Source organism: Cynocephalus volans, chromosome 1 (assembly GCF_027409185.1).
Source record: "Cynocephalus volans isolate mCynVol1 chromosome 1, mCynVol1.pri, whole genome shotgun sequence".
Classification (NCBI taxonomy): domain Eukaryota; kingdom Metazoa; phylum Chordata; class Mammalia; order Dermoptera; family Cynocephalidae; genus Cynocephalus; species Cynocephalus volans.
In genome coordinates, this window is record NC_084460.1 from 178,740,459 (window position 1) to 178,756,813 (window position 16,355).

Consider the following 16,355-nt stretch of genomic DNA (forward strand, 5'->3'; position numbering starts at 1 on the left):
GGTCAGAGGCAAACAGACCAAGAGCTTTTGCGAAGAGGTGGGTGGTAGAGAGCACAGAGCAGGAAGCAGAAAATACTAGACGGTGAAGACCCAGACTCTGGAACACTTAGTTCCAAGGAACAGGGTATATCTGAGACTTTGCCTCATTTTTCAAGGTGGCAAAATAATCCCTGCTGCCTAAGGCTGATGTGATGTTTGAATAAGAAAAAGGTAAAGATAAGTACACAGTAAAGACTCAGTGATGTTCACAGTGATACAGGCCATGGTTAATGGTGACACCTACCTTTTTACTTCAGCTTACAGTATTGGTGTACACACATGTTCATGACAGCATTGTTCACAAGAGCCAAAAGGTGGAAACAGTTCAAAAATCCATCAACGGATGAACGGATAAACAAATTGTGGTGTTTACATACAACGGAACAATATTCCAATAGAATAATATTCAGTCAAAAAAATTAATGAAGTACTAACGTATGCTACAATGTGGAACAACCTCTAAAACATTATGCTAAATGAAGGAAGCAGACACAAAAGGACATGTGTTATGCAATTGCATTCATATGAAACATCTAAAATAGGCAAATCCACAAAGACAGAATGCCAGAACAGAGGGGAGCAAATACTAATGGGTAAAGGGTTTCTGGCTGGGGTGGATGAAAATGATTTGAAACTAGAAAGAGGTTGCACAGCATTACGCATGTACTAAATGCCACTGATTTGTTCACTTTAAAATGCTTAATCTTATGTGAATTTTCCCTTAATTTTAAAAAATACAGTGTCAGGTAAGAGATGGAGAAAATGGACAGAAATGTGGAAGACCAGAGGCTGGCCTGTTTCATCAACTGTTCTCTTATTTAAATATCATTTGTTTAATGGAATGCTACTCTGCTATAAAAAAGAATGACATACTACTATTCGCAACAATATGGATGGACTTAGAGAAAATTATATTAAGTGAAATAAGTCAGGCACAGAAAGAGAAATACCACATGTTCTCACTGATTTGTGGGAGCTATAAATAAATAAATAAATAAATAAAGGGTTGGGGTGGAAGAAGACACCACAATCACAATAATTCCTTAAACTTGTTAAGACAAGTGAACAGATATGATGTAGCTGAGGGGAGAGGAGAGAGGGAGGGGGCAAGAGGAACAGGTAAAGGGACACAAAAATTAACTACAATGTATATTGAGAAGTTAAAATAAAAAATAAAAAATAAAAAACAATAAATAAATAAATATCATTTGTTCATATAATTATTTCCTAAGCATTCAGACAAAGTCCCAAAGCATCACCAGGTGGCCATCATTGACTTTAAAGCAAATGAATCACAGGCAAAAATCTCCTCTGTTCATTTCACCAGATCTTTCCTTTTTAGCATGAAATATACTTATGCTCATATACAGCAATTATATATGCATTTTTTAAAAACACTTCATCTTTTCTAAATTTTGAATTCTAAATCTAAGGATGGCAGTTAGCTCAGCTAGTTAAGAGTGTGGTGTTGCAACACCAAGGTCAAGGGTTCGGTCCCCATACCAGCCAGCCGCTAAATAAATAAATTTATTGAGGAGTTGGAAATGAATCCCCACCACAGCTGAGCTCCAAGCCAACCTGCTAATGTGGAAATGAAATTGCAGACTTTCTAATTACATAGATGCCCAAGAATAGCACGCCATTGGTGGCAGCGGGAGGGCTCTTCTATTAGATTTCTGTCTTTCATTCAATAGAATATTGTTCCCTTTAGCTCATAACAGTCAACTGTGAACAAAGGGTGAAGAAAACTGACAGTCACAATAAAGAAGTTAGCAGCCTGGGTGACAGGCTGACAAGGAGGCAACCATCGATGTTTCATGATTCCCAGGCAGCAAAAAAACTTCTAAAGACCTAATGGTGTTGCCTGGGTCTGAAGACAGAAGAACGATTACCTGATCTAATATCGTTTTCTTCTTCTTTGAGTCAGTGACTGAAGAGAGCTGCATTTCACCCATTTTCTTCATCTTTTCATCCATGTCAATCTTCTGTTCCAGTTTTTTGATTTCTGACTTCAGGAGGCGGAGCGTGTCTTCCTTGTGGTGGTGTCTCGCGACGGCCGCGGCACAGGCAGAGTGGATGGCAGTGATCCAGTTTTCAAGCTCCGTCTGGCTGGTGGTCTGTATGCGGCAGGGTGTGGGGGGAGAAGAAAGAACCACGTCTTGGAATGTGAACAGAAGTGAGCCACTGCACCTCCACAGCAGCAATGCCTGGCAGTCAAGGAGACAGGTCTAGACACCCCATGAGTAAGGCTAACCTCACCTCCTCCTTCAGGGAATCAATAAAAAAAGTGAGTCTCAGGTCAGACCCCTGACCTGCCCACCCCCCATTCAGGGCTTCCCAAATGAAGCCACCATGTCTGCTCACCAGATTTATTTATTGAACTCCCTTGCGTACATGAGAGTCCTACACAGACAGCTTGGTTTCTAGTCAAGAGAACTGCTGTGAGACAAAGGTCAGTTTCCAGAGAGGACCAGTCAACTACAAGGCATGAGTGCGACCAAGGGACATTACTGGTCAAGGAAGACACAACAGCCCTGCCCCCAGTGGACCGCTGCAATTCAAATCCAAACATCCTATCGCAGTGTTAAGCAGCAATGACAAAACTAGGGTTGGGGAGATGGTTCAAGGCAGCCAGAAGCAATAGTGTCTCAAGGGACCACTTGGGAGCACCCCAGAATAGCAGCCACCCACCAGAGCTCCACGGGCTAAGAATGGACTGATCAAGAAGGGCATTAAGACAATGGTGGGTAACATCTACCAATGGGCAGGTGACCTCAAAGAAGAATTGGTGCAACCCAAGGGTACTCTGAAAGACAAAGTCAGAATAGTTCCGGGGAGATAGCTCATGTGTAATAACTTGCTATTATGATTCTTGAGGAACTCAATCAATGAACATAAGTGAGGAGGTGCTGGACTTTTCCAAGTATTCCCTTAAGTTCAGAGAAGTTCAATAAATGTTCAGAAGTTAGCCCATCTAAAAAATGGTATATTCAGCCACTACAATACCAAAGTAGCTACTAACATCATTTTTCATGCACAAAAGCACTGATTTTTTTTCTTTGATGCATCTTCACAGTTTTCTAACTCATCTAAGCTTGCAAACAAAATTCCATTAAGAGGAACCCACCAGCACATTACTCTATGTCAGCTGGCAACTGAAATCTAAATCAAGGGAGCACTGTAGGTATCTGTATTATTTCTGAATATCATCAGTTTTGTATTTCACAAAAGAAACAGCATCATATATTAAAAGTGGTGTCTGCCAACAAAGCCGGCTCACGCTGGACAAACCTAAATGACTGGCAGTTGTTACGTTTACAAAAAAGAATTTGCCTGTGGATAAAGAACATTTCAATAAGCTAGACATTCTAAAAACGAAACAGCAGAAGTACCACCTGACAAAGCAAATGGAATCACTCTATGAGGATCCAGTGGGAGGTAAAGACACTAGAAGCCACAGATAGAGACTCGTAGGTTGAGAAAATTAGGAAAAACAAACAAACAAAAAATGTACTTCTATATGTGAGATTCCCCTATAACACTTACATTTACTTCAAATTTTTAATATTTATCTCCTCTTCGAAGGTCATTATCTAAAACCTCGTCCTTACATATCACTTTGAAGTTACACAAGAAAAACACAGAGTTCAAGGTTCTCCCTTAAATAATGACACCAGCAAGCTTGCTGCTGCTCAGCCCACTGTAAAACGTTGGATCTTTGGATCTCTTCGAGTTTCAGCCTGAGTGTGTATTTTGTTAGGTGGGTTATTTCCCAACTCCCCTTTTAGGGAAGGAACCAGCTCGGACGGAAAAACAATCTAATAAAGATTATTTTCTAAGAAAAGAAAAGACAAAAACTGTCAAAATGAAAATATCCAGGGCTTTCAAAGATATGGAGCAAACAGAACTCTCTCGCATAGCTGGCTGCTTGCTGGAGTGTAAACAGGTACAACTGCTTCAGAAAGCTTGTTTAAAACAACCTACTAAAGCTGAATAAATGCACGCCTTGTGACCCAGAAAATGCACGCCAGCTATACAAGAGTACTTCGAAAAGTTTGTGGAAAATAGAATAAAAAGATAACACAAATCTTTCCATGAACTTTTTGAAGACCCCTCATATACCCAGCAGAAATGCTATCATATGCTCGCCAAAATATACATACCCGAACATGCACAGCAGCATAATTTGTAATGGGCAAAACTGGAATGCATCCAGATGCCCATTGTATTAGTCCATTTCTGTTGCTTATAACAAAATACCTGAAAGTAGGTGATTTATAAAGAAAACAAAATTTATTGCTTACAGTTTCTGAGGCTGAGAAGTCCAAAGTCCAAGGAATACATCTGGTGGTGGCAACAGTGACCCAGGTGTCTCACATTGCAAGACGATGGAAGCATAGAGAGAGAAACACAGACCCTTCTCTTCTTTTAAAGCCACACCCCTAGCCACCATTTTTAATCCATTCACTACTGCACAGTCCTACAATCCAATCACCTCTTCAAGGCTCCACCTTTCAATGACCATAATAGGATTTCCCACCCTCTTAACAATCACAGTGGGGGCTAAGTTTCTAATACATAACACTTGGGGGACACAATTCAAGCTTCAATGAGTTGGGGGGACATAATTCAATCCACTACACCATCAACAGCAGAATGGATGAATAGATGGTATAATCACACAACGAAATACTACACAGCAACGAGAACGCAGGATCTACAACTACATACTACAATACGAATTAGCTTGCACACATAACACTGAGGAAAGGAAGCCAGACATGAAAGAGTATGTACGGTAGGGTTCTATTTATATAAAGTACAAACATAAGCAAAACTAATATATAGCCATGCATCGCTTAACAATGGGGATACATTCTAAGAAATGAGTTGTTAGATGATTTTGTCATCATGCAAACCTCATAGAGTATACTTACACAAACCTAGCTGGTATAGCCTACTGGACACTTAGGCTACAGGGTGTAGCCATGATAATCTTACAGGACCACCATCATATATGGGGTCCACTGTTGACCACAAACATCCTTACATGGTGCATCACTGTACACTGTTAGAAGTCGGAGAGCAGTTCTCTGGTGGGAAGGAGGGGGGAGTGACAACTGGAAGGAAAGACAAGAGGGATGTCTCGGGTGTTGGCCACTTTCTGTTTCTTGATCTGGGTGCTGGTTATGTGGGTGTATGACATGGGTTCATGCAGTTTGTTAAACACCAACAAAATGTGCACCTTTCCGTGTATACGTCACACTTTAACAGGAAGTTTCAAAAAAAATCCTTCAAAGATATATTACTCTAATATTTAAGTATAATTTTTCTGTAACTACCCTAAAAATAGTATACCTTCTTTTGTATTTCTTATTAAAAATTGTTCCTACAAGACTACAAAGGAAGTTCCAAAAAGCATGACCCTTTCGGCATCACTTCCTGTCCTCCGAAGTGCCTGGCAGCACCTAATAAACAGCTGGTTCCCTGGCCCGAAACATGCTTTCCCTTTGTATGCATGGCTCAATGGAAATGCGGAGCTTTTAGACTTTAGGGGAGCTGGTGTTTTCACCCATCATGAAAAGGCAATGTGGGGTCATCAGATGCTATCTTGCAGAGGTGGCATGTGCCACTAAGGAGAAGCTATGGCCCTGCACAAACACCTGGCATGTCAACACTCAGTGGGTGGTCCATACCCATTTCCCCAAGACAAACCTCTCTCGCCTCCACCCCAGTGAGAACAGTCACAGAAGTATGTGTCAAGGTGCAGCATCTGTCTGCCTCAGTCCCTAAGTGTCCAGGATGACTATAGCTGCAGAGCCAACCTCCACCAGCCACAAGCAGGAATTAGAAGGTGTAATAAGCCACTGAGATTTGAGGGCTGCTCCTTATTAGAACATAATCTAACCCATTCTGACTAAAAGACTAGGAAAGTTAGAAACCCATTTCAAACAGGTACTGCTTTGAAAATAAAGAAGCCTATAGAATACACTTTTAACCCATAGAAGGACCACAATCTGATATGCTCTGTAGAACAACAGCCATTTGCTCTCTTTACTTAATGAAAAGGGAGGATCCCAGCCAAACTCAGCCAAGACCAACACAGTCCATTCTGATGTCCCAGAGTTGGGTCTGCCTCCCATTTCAAGTGGAAATGAAGGAAGCTGATACCAGTTGAAGTTAAACATCCTTTGAAAGGTACATATTTAATTTTGGCAAAGCAGCCATCCTGGAACTAAATGTTTTTAAAAGAAAGGAAGATGGTAGTTGCCAAGGGCTGGGGGTAGGGGGAATGGACAGCTGTTGTGTAACAGGGACAGAGTTTCAGCTTTGCAAAATGAAAGAGTTCTGGAGAGGGATGATGGTGATGGTTGCACAAGAATGTGAATGTACTTAACGATGCTGAACTGTCTGCTTAAAAACAATTAAGATGGTAACTTTTATGTTATGTGTATTGTACCACAATTAAAAAGAAAAAAAATTTAAAAATAAAAAGGAAAAGAAAACATACCAATCCCCCAAATCTAGAGAAACATATATAGAAATGTGTGATGACAGCTTTATGAAAAATTTAGCCATCAGCCTTCTTAACCATTAAGTATGCCTCAGCCCTACCAACTCTTTTAAAATGTCAGTGGCTGCAGGCAGGTCCATTAGGGAGAATTTTTGCTCCTGCTGTTGTGTCTAAATAAAACAGTGGTCCCTGCCATTCTCTATCATTAAGCCAAATCAATTTCTAAGAAGCACAATTCACTAAATGAGCTTTGTTGTAAAGTTTGTCCTTTTGCACTGGCACACAGAGAGCTGTATGTTGGTGAGAGAAAGGGCAAACTCTATGGTGATTGTTTTCAACAGCTAGTTAAGTGGAGAAAAAGGTCTTGAAACGTTTCCTGACAGTTCACAGGCTTAACAGCTCAGAGCTGATCACAGCTTGATACAATGTTTCCCAGCATGGCCTCTCCAGGATTTAAATTCTCACATGCTAAGCATCACCTTCTTAAACCAAACAAGTTTAGTTCGAGATACCAGGTCTACAAAAGGTCCATTCACCAAAATTCAGTGGTCAAAAAGGCAAGAGGGAGAGACCACCCAATGGCACGGTCTCAATGTTACTGTTCATTACCTGCCATGACACACACAGTAGCAGACAGGTAGAGAGAGTGAATTTTGTGTTTCTTCCTTTGCCCTCTGGGGATGCTATAAATACTGTATAAAGTTCAGTGAGGGGAATAAGCAAAGTTCTTGCCAACAGAGAAATATAATCAGCAAAAAATGCATTTTGCACAAGAGCCCCTTTGAGTGCACAGTTAAGATGAAACTCGGGGCTTCATTATGTATTTAAATAGATCTAGCTTCAATTATCCAACTGCATGGAGGACACTCAGTGATTTCAGATAATCAATGGTTTACATGAGTGGCAGGAAAAGGGAAATTCATTTCAGATAAGAGAAATACTAGAGAATATATGCCAAATCTACGAAACTGAAATTTCGGATAACTTGAGTCTACAGAAGCACAAGAATAATTGTAATGTAGGTCAAACTTCTTTCTTTTTTTTTCATTTTAAAATTTAAAAAAATGAAGTTATCATTTTCAAAAGGCTATATAGGAATGAAGGTCCTGTGTAAATTATTCAAAGACTTTTTTCTTGTTAGTTCTACATTTATCATATTTGAGTTTTATTTATACAAGCCTTAATTAAACTATCATCTTTAATGTCTGTAAAGAGAACTTAATATGACGATCCCCTCCCCCACTGGAGAAAGTAACGCATCTCTGCACCCCTCCCATCCCATCCCCACCTCATCACCCTCTCACCCACTTTGGAGAAGACCCCAGGAAGCCAGATACAACAGAGGCAGGAACTGTCTGCTGCAAATGAGGTAATAAATCCAAGCCACCTAAATGAATTGGCAAAGGCAGGACTCACCTCTGGCAAAACTAAGCAGCCCCCAAGGAAAGCCCAAGAAATATTGTCAACTGGAGTCCCTCCACAAAAAGGCTGCTTATTCTTTTCATGCTATAAAAGCCCCCAGTAGCTGACAATGTGCACAGATGATATCCAAGCAGCTTTTTGGTATCTCACACTTAAATATAATCAGACAGTCAAGGATCACCAGATATTTGATGAAACCTTCCAGCATAAAAGGCAGAGCCCAAAGTACACAGGAGAAAATATATCTGGAGAAAAGGGAAGTGATGCCGGAAGCAGAAAAAGCTTCCCTGAAATCTGTAGTATCCTCAGAGACACAAGAGAATCTGAAGCTATAAAGAAACAAACAAAAGAACAGGTTACAATAAAAAAGGAACAATGAAATAGAAAGGGGGGAGGGTAGAGGAAGGGGAAAAAAGAAGGAGGGAAGGAAAGAAGGAAGGAAGGAAAGGGAGGGAGAGTTTGGGAGAACAAAAAAATAGCCAAATTTAAAATTTCAATGGAAGAGAAATCACTATGAAAGATCAGAACACCAGTGATAAGGAAATAATTCTAAATGCTTCAAAGAGAATAAAGAAAAGAAAGCACACACAAGATAAGCAGAAATGAGAACGTTATCAGAAAATAACTGAACAAAGGGGAAATGATTTCCAATCCAAAATTCCAAATTACTCAAATATTATTCAAGGAAAACACAGGATGAAGACATTTTCAAATATGCACCATTTTCTAAGAAATGACTTCAGGTTATTTTTATGAAAAAGAATGAATTTATTAAGAAAAAAGGAAGATGAGATACAGAATCTAAGTAGGGTGGTAAAGGGAAATTCCAGAGTGACTGATGTGCATGAGACCTTGAGAGCAACCACACAGGGGCAGAAGGGCTGAGAGCCCGGGAGGGCAGGCTTCAAGGGAAAAACAGTACTGATCAACTACCTAACACGTTGGAAATTTAGAATATATCACTGCTACATAAACAGAAAACAACCAAATTGAACCAAAACAAACTAAAAAAGGCAGTCATTAACTACAGAAAACAACAACAACCAGAAGCTGTTCAAGAAAAGAAATAAAATCATAGTATAGAACTTGGCTCAGCAGCTAATACCATTTACACTTAAGGTCAAGAGTTTGGATCCCCATGCCGGCTAGCAGTCAAAAAAAAAAAGTGCATCTGGGGAATTGAATTCTTTTAAACTGTGCTCATATTGATTTAAAACAAATTTTAAATAATATATATTTTTAAAAGGGAAGGCAAATACTGTTAGTAACATATTATTTTCAAGATACATAAGAATATACAAAATGAGGTCTAGCTCAGCCACAATGATACCTCTGCATGCACTTTCAACATGTATGGAAAAACCTCTGACGTGCTGCTGATAGGGCATGTAATGTAATTGATTTCCAGCCCTGTGTATTCATTTGATACTTCGACATCCATATTCTCTATCAGCTCTCTCCTAATAGGTAGAGAGGTGGGGACCCTCCCTGGGTCCTGCACCTCTGGAGGCCCCACAGTTTGGAGTGCTTTCCTTGAATTTTCAAAGTTGCCACCTGGCACTTGGAAACCCTTGGAAAGGGAAAGGTCCAGGAGGGGGCTCCCATATTGTTCCTCTCTTTCAGGGAGCTCTGTAACCCTGCATCCCATACATGATGTCAGTAAGATGCCCTAATCTCTTGGACATGAGTCTGCGGCTGGTGGGTCACTCCCACCAGCCTGTGTGCTATTTCTTTCACTAGATTGTGTGAGATTGGGTCACCAGAATGGTGCAGACAAGCTTATCGGGGGTGAGTTAAATTCTTTATATATGTAGATAAGGGCCCCATAAAAAATATTTGCCAACGGCTCCACACATCCTAGAGTTGACCCTTCTCCACAACTAAGCCATGCCAAAATCAAAGGTAAATATTTCTGAAGTGGCTGGCGAGGGGCAGGGATATAATCTACAGTGTTGGGAAAACAGGACTTAGCTACAGACTAAGTCAACAAGTAAGCCAACAAAGAAAAGACCTCGCATCCAGTTTCTCATATTGGAGGATAATGTGAATTTAAGAGGGATATAAACACCAAGGAAGATCAAATAAAAATCCAAGATGATTTCAACAGGTTCATCTGAAGGATAAAAACTACAAGGATAACATTTCAAAGAGGTAAATTAAAGTTTGCATTCAGGGTTTTGGAGAAAATCTACTAAAATAAGATGGGGAAGATCTTGTTGGGTAAGATTTGATGCTGAGGGTTTAAGATATCACAGACCCAGTATAAGTCAACAGTTTGATGTGGTTTCTAATAAATTAAAGTATGTGACACTAGTGTGTGAAGGAAACGAGAGCAGCAGGAACCCCACCGCAGGCTGCACACACAGGGAGGACCACGTGGGGGACAGGACTCCGAGATCCAGAGCACGCTTAAAAAAAGAACAGGGAGAATGGCTTAGGCAGGGTAGCCCAAAGAGGAGACGAGGCAGGAGGTGAAAGACAGCTGTTTTCAAGTATTTAAAAGGTTATGAGGAAGGATAAGCAAGTCTTTTGGGGGTGAACATGGAAACAAAGGGAAATGGTAAGAGTCCCCCAAAGTAGCATATTATCTTAACATGATGGAGAACTTTCTAGGACTTATGGCTGACTAACAGAATGGACAGTTGCAAAGCTCAGAGGTCCCAAGGAATGGGAGTGGTCGCCCAGTGAGCGGGCTGACCTAGTGGCAGGGGCCTTGCAGAGATGGTGCCCAGCTTGAGAGTGAGGATGGACTTTAGTCCACTCAAATCCAAGGTGCTAAATCCCCTCTAAAGTATTTTCTACCAAGTCCACTTGATGTCTCTTTGTGGAAGATGATTTCCAGATTTTTCCCTAACCCGGCTGCCCTTCTACAGGGTATGAACCAATGGCCTTCCTCAAGTCTGATACACAGAACCAGATGTGGCACTCCAAGACAGATCTCCAGAGCCTGATGAAACCAAAGCCTTAGGCTTTTCACAGTGAAGCCACACTCAATTTTTATAAAGACACTTATTTAAGAGGAACTAGTCTCTTTTTCTGTATTACTAAAATGGTAACTGTACCTAACATTTATTGAGTTATTTGCTATCTATCAGATACTTAATCGCAATATCACATTCAATCTTCCACTCAACGTAATGATATGGCACTATTTTTTTTGTTTACCTGTCTCTTTTTAATATGCACATGATACCTTCACACAAGTAACTTTCTAAATGATAAGAAAACTTTCTATGGAAGGAAAGGCAATCACCTCCTAGAGATAATACTTTCTACCCTTCTTTAGATAGGTAACTGCATATGATTTTCTGCCTAATCAGGAATCTTTCTTACCCTGCCCAGTAGCTATGTTCTCAAGGCATTTAATATAGGAATGAAGAACTAATATTAGAATATGTTACCATCAAAGTGAATGAGCTTTTTGGAACTGTATGTGACATCCTCAAGTAATGGACGAATTAGGCCCAACAGGATACTGTATCTTGTGAGTGGTAGGTGTTGTCTCTGGCTTCAAGATGGAGGAAAGAACTCTAATTAAAATAGTTTAAATGCAGGAGCTATAGCCTCATTTTGCAGACAGCAAAGCACTTCTTCTGTATAACTGCTCCAATATTCATGCATATTGCAACCCCCAACCTGCATACAAAACCCCTTTTTTACTTTTGCTGGTAGGTAACACAAACCTCCTTTCCATGGGCGAATCTGTGGATATCTGAGTAACAGCATCAAATCAGCAGCATTCAGGCTATGGGAACTGTGTGCACTGAACTGAGCCCTGGGGCTGGAATAACCTACAAATTATTTCCATAATCATGCTTGATCTCCCTTGCTTTAACCTCACCCCCTACATACACAGGTTTCTTTCAAATTTGGCCCCTCTAGAGTTATGTGGATTACAATAAGAAGGCAGAAAATGCCTCCATGGATCCCAAACAGCAGTAATTTCCTCTGAAAAGGTTCATTTTGTGCTCTATCCCACGTAAGTAGCATAAATTTTTACCATAAAAAGAAGACACAGAGGTTTTCAAGAATAAAACCTATGTTGTCACACACACACAAAAAAGTTTATTCCACGTGACCTATTGGGTACTTAGATTCTACTAGCAATTTTATGACCATGGAAGTCCTTTCAAAAGGAATTCACACCAGAGGTAAGTAAAAAGGGAACCTTCCTGAAATCGATCAGATAATAATCTAACCTGAGATGGGAGGTAAGAATTGCCAAAATCGGGTTATGATTTAGAGATATTCCCAATGACTGGCTTAATTCTAAAGATAGGAGGAAGTTACTTTTTACTGTAGCCACTGATTCTTGTCTATGTTCTTCTTAGGGCCAATAGTAATAGTAAAAGGATAAATAATATATGCAAGCAATAAGATAGAGGCTTGGTTTGAATCCAGCCCTGATACTCAGTAATAATAAATGTGGCTAATAATGCCTTATTATATAAGCCTCAGCTTCACCAAATAGGATACAAAATCCACATCAATTCATTAAAACATGGATACACAATCCAACTCACCACTGGTCGAAGAATTTTGTGGCTCATGTTGGTTTTTTGTTTGTTTGTTTGTTTTAAAAGATGACCAGTAAGGGGATCTTAACCCTTGCCTTGGTGTTATCAGCACCACGCTCTCCCAAGTGAGCCATGGGCCAGCCCTAAATGTGGCTCATGTTGTAAGATACTTTCAAAATAGTGGTATACAGTTTGGGCTCAGTAAAAGATAACTACTGATATCACAAGAATGTTACTATTATTGTTGTTGTCAGAGTAGTTAGGCATTGGTTCCTTTGCAAGATTTCCGGATAATAAATAAAAAGCTACACCAGATGCAGAAAAACAACAATTTATAAGACATACAGAAGAACATTTTCATAACCTTGGAGCATGTAAGTTTTTTAATAGGATACACAAAACACTACCCAATAAAGAAAGCTTTGAGAAATGAGAATACATTAAAATTAAAAGTTTCACTACAACAAATGATACTGTTAAGAGAGTAAAGAGCAAGCCACAGAGTGGAAGAAGATATTTGAAATAAATATAATCAGCAAAGAAATGATATACAAAATACATAAAGAACTGCCATAAATTAAGAAAGAAAACCCAATGGAAAAATCAACAAGAGATTGAAATAAGCACTTCACAAAAGATGATATTGAAACAATCATTAAACACATAAAATTGTGCTCAACTTCATACTAATAGCTTTAAATAAGAAAAAAGAAAAAGGAAAAGAAAAAAGATCTGATAATATCAAGTGTTGACAAGGATGAGGAACAACTGGAATTCTCCTGGGCTGCTGATGGGAGCATAAATTATTTTAATCATTTTGGAAACTGTTTGGCAGTATCTAGTAAACTTGAAAATATGCCTATTCTGTGACCCAGCAATGCCACTCCCAGGTATATATACAACAGAAATGTGGATAAATATATCCTGAGAACAGGGACAAGAGAGCTCATAGCAACATTGTTCATGATCCCCCAAACCTGGGAACAACCCAAATGTACCTATTAAAACTTTTCCACATGTTCCAGTTCACCTGGAACTGTCACAGGTTATACCTGTTATCCTGACATAACTGTTTTGATAATGGCCATTCTAACTGGGGTGAGATTATATCTCACTGCGGTTTTGATTTGCATTTCCCTGACTGGTATAACTGTTAATAGTGTCTAGTTTCTAAAGTGCCCTGGTGAATGCCATCAGCATCGATGTGGGACTGAGGACCTCCAAAATGCTGTTCTCCCATAAAAGCAATAAGAACACTGGCAAAAACTGTCAAAATAATCTTTTTCAAAATTGTGGAATTAATATAAGTCCTACAACAATTTGAAATGTGTTTATTAAAGATAAATGGCTGAATCTATGTAAGAACTGCAAGTTTTGTGGCATTTTAACTTCCTTACTCCCATTTTTGTCTCATCTCCATAATCACATGAAAACCGGCAGCTTAGCAACCACTGGAGAGGGCAGAATGGGTCTGGAGTGCTCCCAAAACACCATTCTTAGAAAATAGTCATTATCTGACTTATCTAGCAGGTCCCAGGAAATCCCATTCACAGGGCTTATTGCTATTTGACATGACTCAGACATCACTCCTGTAAGCATCTTTACTCCAGGGGCATTTGTGAAAAACAATCAGCGACAATTGTTTAACATCATAGCTACCTGAGGCAGTGATAGTTGGAGCAAATAAGAAATTGACCAAGAAACTTAAAGAAAAGCTGGGGAATAAGATTTCCATAGAGGGCTTTGAAAAGTTTTGATACAGTCCTGGGAATCTAGATGGTCATACAGATGCATAGAGCTCTGCACATGCCCAGGAAGCCCTGAGAAGGTCCTAAGCTCACCCTCTGGCTGACCGTAAGGCTCTGTAAAAGCAGAGGTGAAGGATAAGTAAGGCAGAGTTGAAAATGAGCTGCCTAAGCATTGAAGATGTACTTCAACATGCACACAGAAGTCCTCAGGAAAGACTGGGTGACTTATTTCCTCTAGGCATTTAAGAAAAATCTTTGTCCAATCATTAGCTGACCACTAAACTAGTTAAGTAGAGACTTTAGTGGACACATAGAACAAAGTATAAAGATTTTACAGATTTCAGGAAACTCAATAAACAAGGAAGCACCACTAACAACAACAACAACAACCCTGGAGGATGGAGGTGGATCTGCTTTCAAGAGTTGCCACATCATATTACTTAAAATGTACAGTTTCAACCAGAAAGTGTGAGACATGCAGAGAAAAAATAAAGCATGGTCCATATACAAGAAAAGAAGCAGTCAATAGAAATTGTCTCTGAGGAAATCTAGATGTTGAGAGTGTGCTCAGCAAAGACTTTAAATCAACTATTTTGAATATATTCAAAAAACTAAAGGAAACCATGTCTAAAGAAATAAAGTATGAGAATGATATCTCACCAAATAGAAAACATCAATAGAGAAATAAATTTTTTTAAATGAAAACAAAATATAAATTCTGGAGTTGAAATGTAAAATAATCAGAAGCACTCAATAACAGATTTGAGCTGTTGGAAAAAAGAAACAGTGAATGTGAAGCAGATCAATTGAGATTATCCAGGTCAAGGAACAGAACAAAAAAAAAAGAATAAAGAAAAATAGAGTCTCAGAGACCTGTGGGACACAATCAATCATACTAGTATAAATATAATAGAAATTACAGAAAAAGAGGAGAGAGATAAATAGGCAGAAAGACTAACTGAAGAAATAATAGCTGAAAATTGTCCAAATGTAATTTAAACACACACACACACACACACACACACACACACACACACACACACAAATCTACACATCCAAGAAGCACAATTAATTCCAGGTAGAGTAAACACAAAGAGATTGATACCAACACCTATCATAATCCAAGTTTAAAGACAAAGACAAAATATTCAAAGCAGAAAGGGAGAAACAACTCATCATGTACAAGGAATCCTCATAAAATTAACAGCTGATTTTACATCAGAAATTATGGAGGTCAAAGGCAGTGGGATGACATTTTCAAAGCACTGAAATAAGACAGTCAATTAAGAATTCTATATACAGCAAAACTATCCTTCACACATGAAGGAGAAATTAAGTTACTCCCAGATAAACAAAAGCGTCCTGGCTTGGGTGATAAAAGACATGTTCACTATATTCAACTAGTACCAGGGGGCAGGGGGATGTGTGCTGATAGGGTGCCTGAACCTTCTATTTCTTGACCTGGGTGGTGGTTACATATTTATTCTGTGATAGTTCATTGAGCAGTACATTTATATTCGGTGTACTCTTCTTTCTGTGTTTTACATCACAGATTTTAAAAAAGAAAACACAGACGCTGTGTCTTTACACAAACAAAATTTCCACTTTATATTTCTTAATTGCCTAAAGAGCAATAACTTTAGAGGACAAAGTCAGAAACTCAGAGAAATAAACTATTCCTCCAAACCTTTGTTCCAGCTGTCTCCGTGCATGAAATATTCTCACTGTCCATTTCACCTGATTAATCCCTGCTCTTTTTTTAATATTCATTGTTGGGCCTTATCACGTTACAAAGATTTGTTCCTGTGTCTATTGCTCCTATTATACATGAACATTTCTAAGAGTAGAAAGAGTGTGTCAAAATCTTCCTGGTATTCTCAATAGGACTGGGCCTAGCACACAGGAAGCACAAAATAAAGGTGTCAGAAATTAATTAATTATTGGAATAAATGAAGGAAGCCTTCTTAATACAAGAAAAGTTCTTGCAGGGCTTTGGTGGCCACCACAACAAAGTGTATTTACAGATTTCAGGAAACTAACCGAACTCAAAGGATCCTCTATAAAAGAAAAAAGTAACCCTGAAGCAATTAGTAGGGAAGTATTTTTTAAAATAAT

General features: G+C 39.2%; 1 protein-coding gene across 1 annotated transcript in view; it reads right to left on the reverse strand.

Moving 5' to 3' along the window:
- The window catches only part of TIAM1 (TIAM Rac1 associated GEF 1), a 141,360-nt gene that overhangs the window by 96,455 nt on the left and 28,550 nt on the right, over positions 1-16,355 (reverse strand). The window contains exon 5 of the mRNA XM_063094812.1: positions 1,932-2,156. Within this exon, the coding sequence (XP_062950882.1) occupies positions 1,932-2,156 (225 nt within the window). The remainder of the gene's footprint in view (positions 1-1,931; positions 2,157-16,355) is intronic.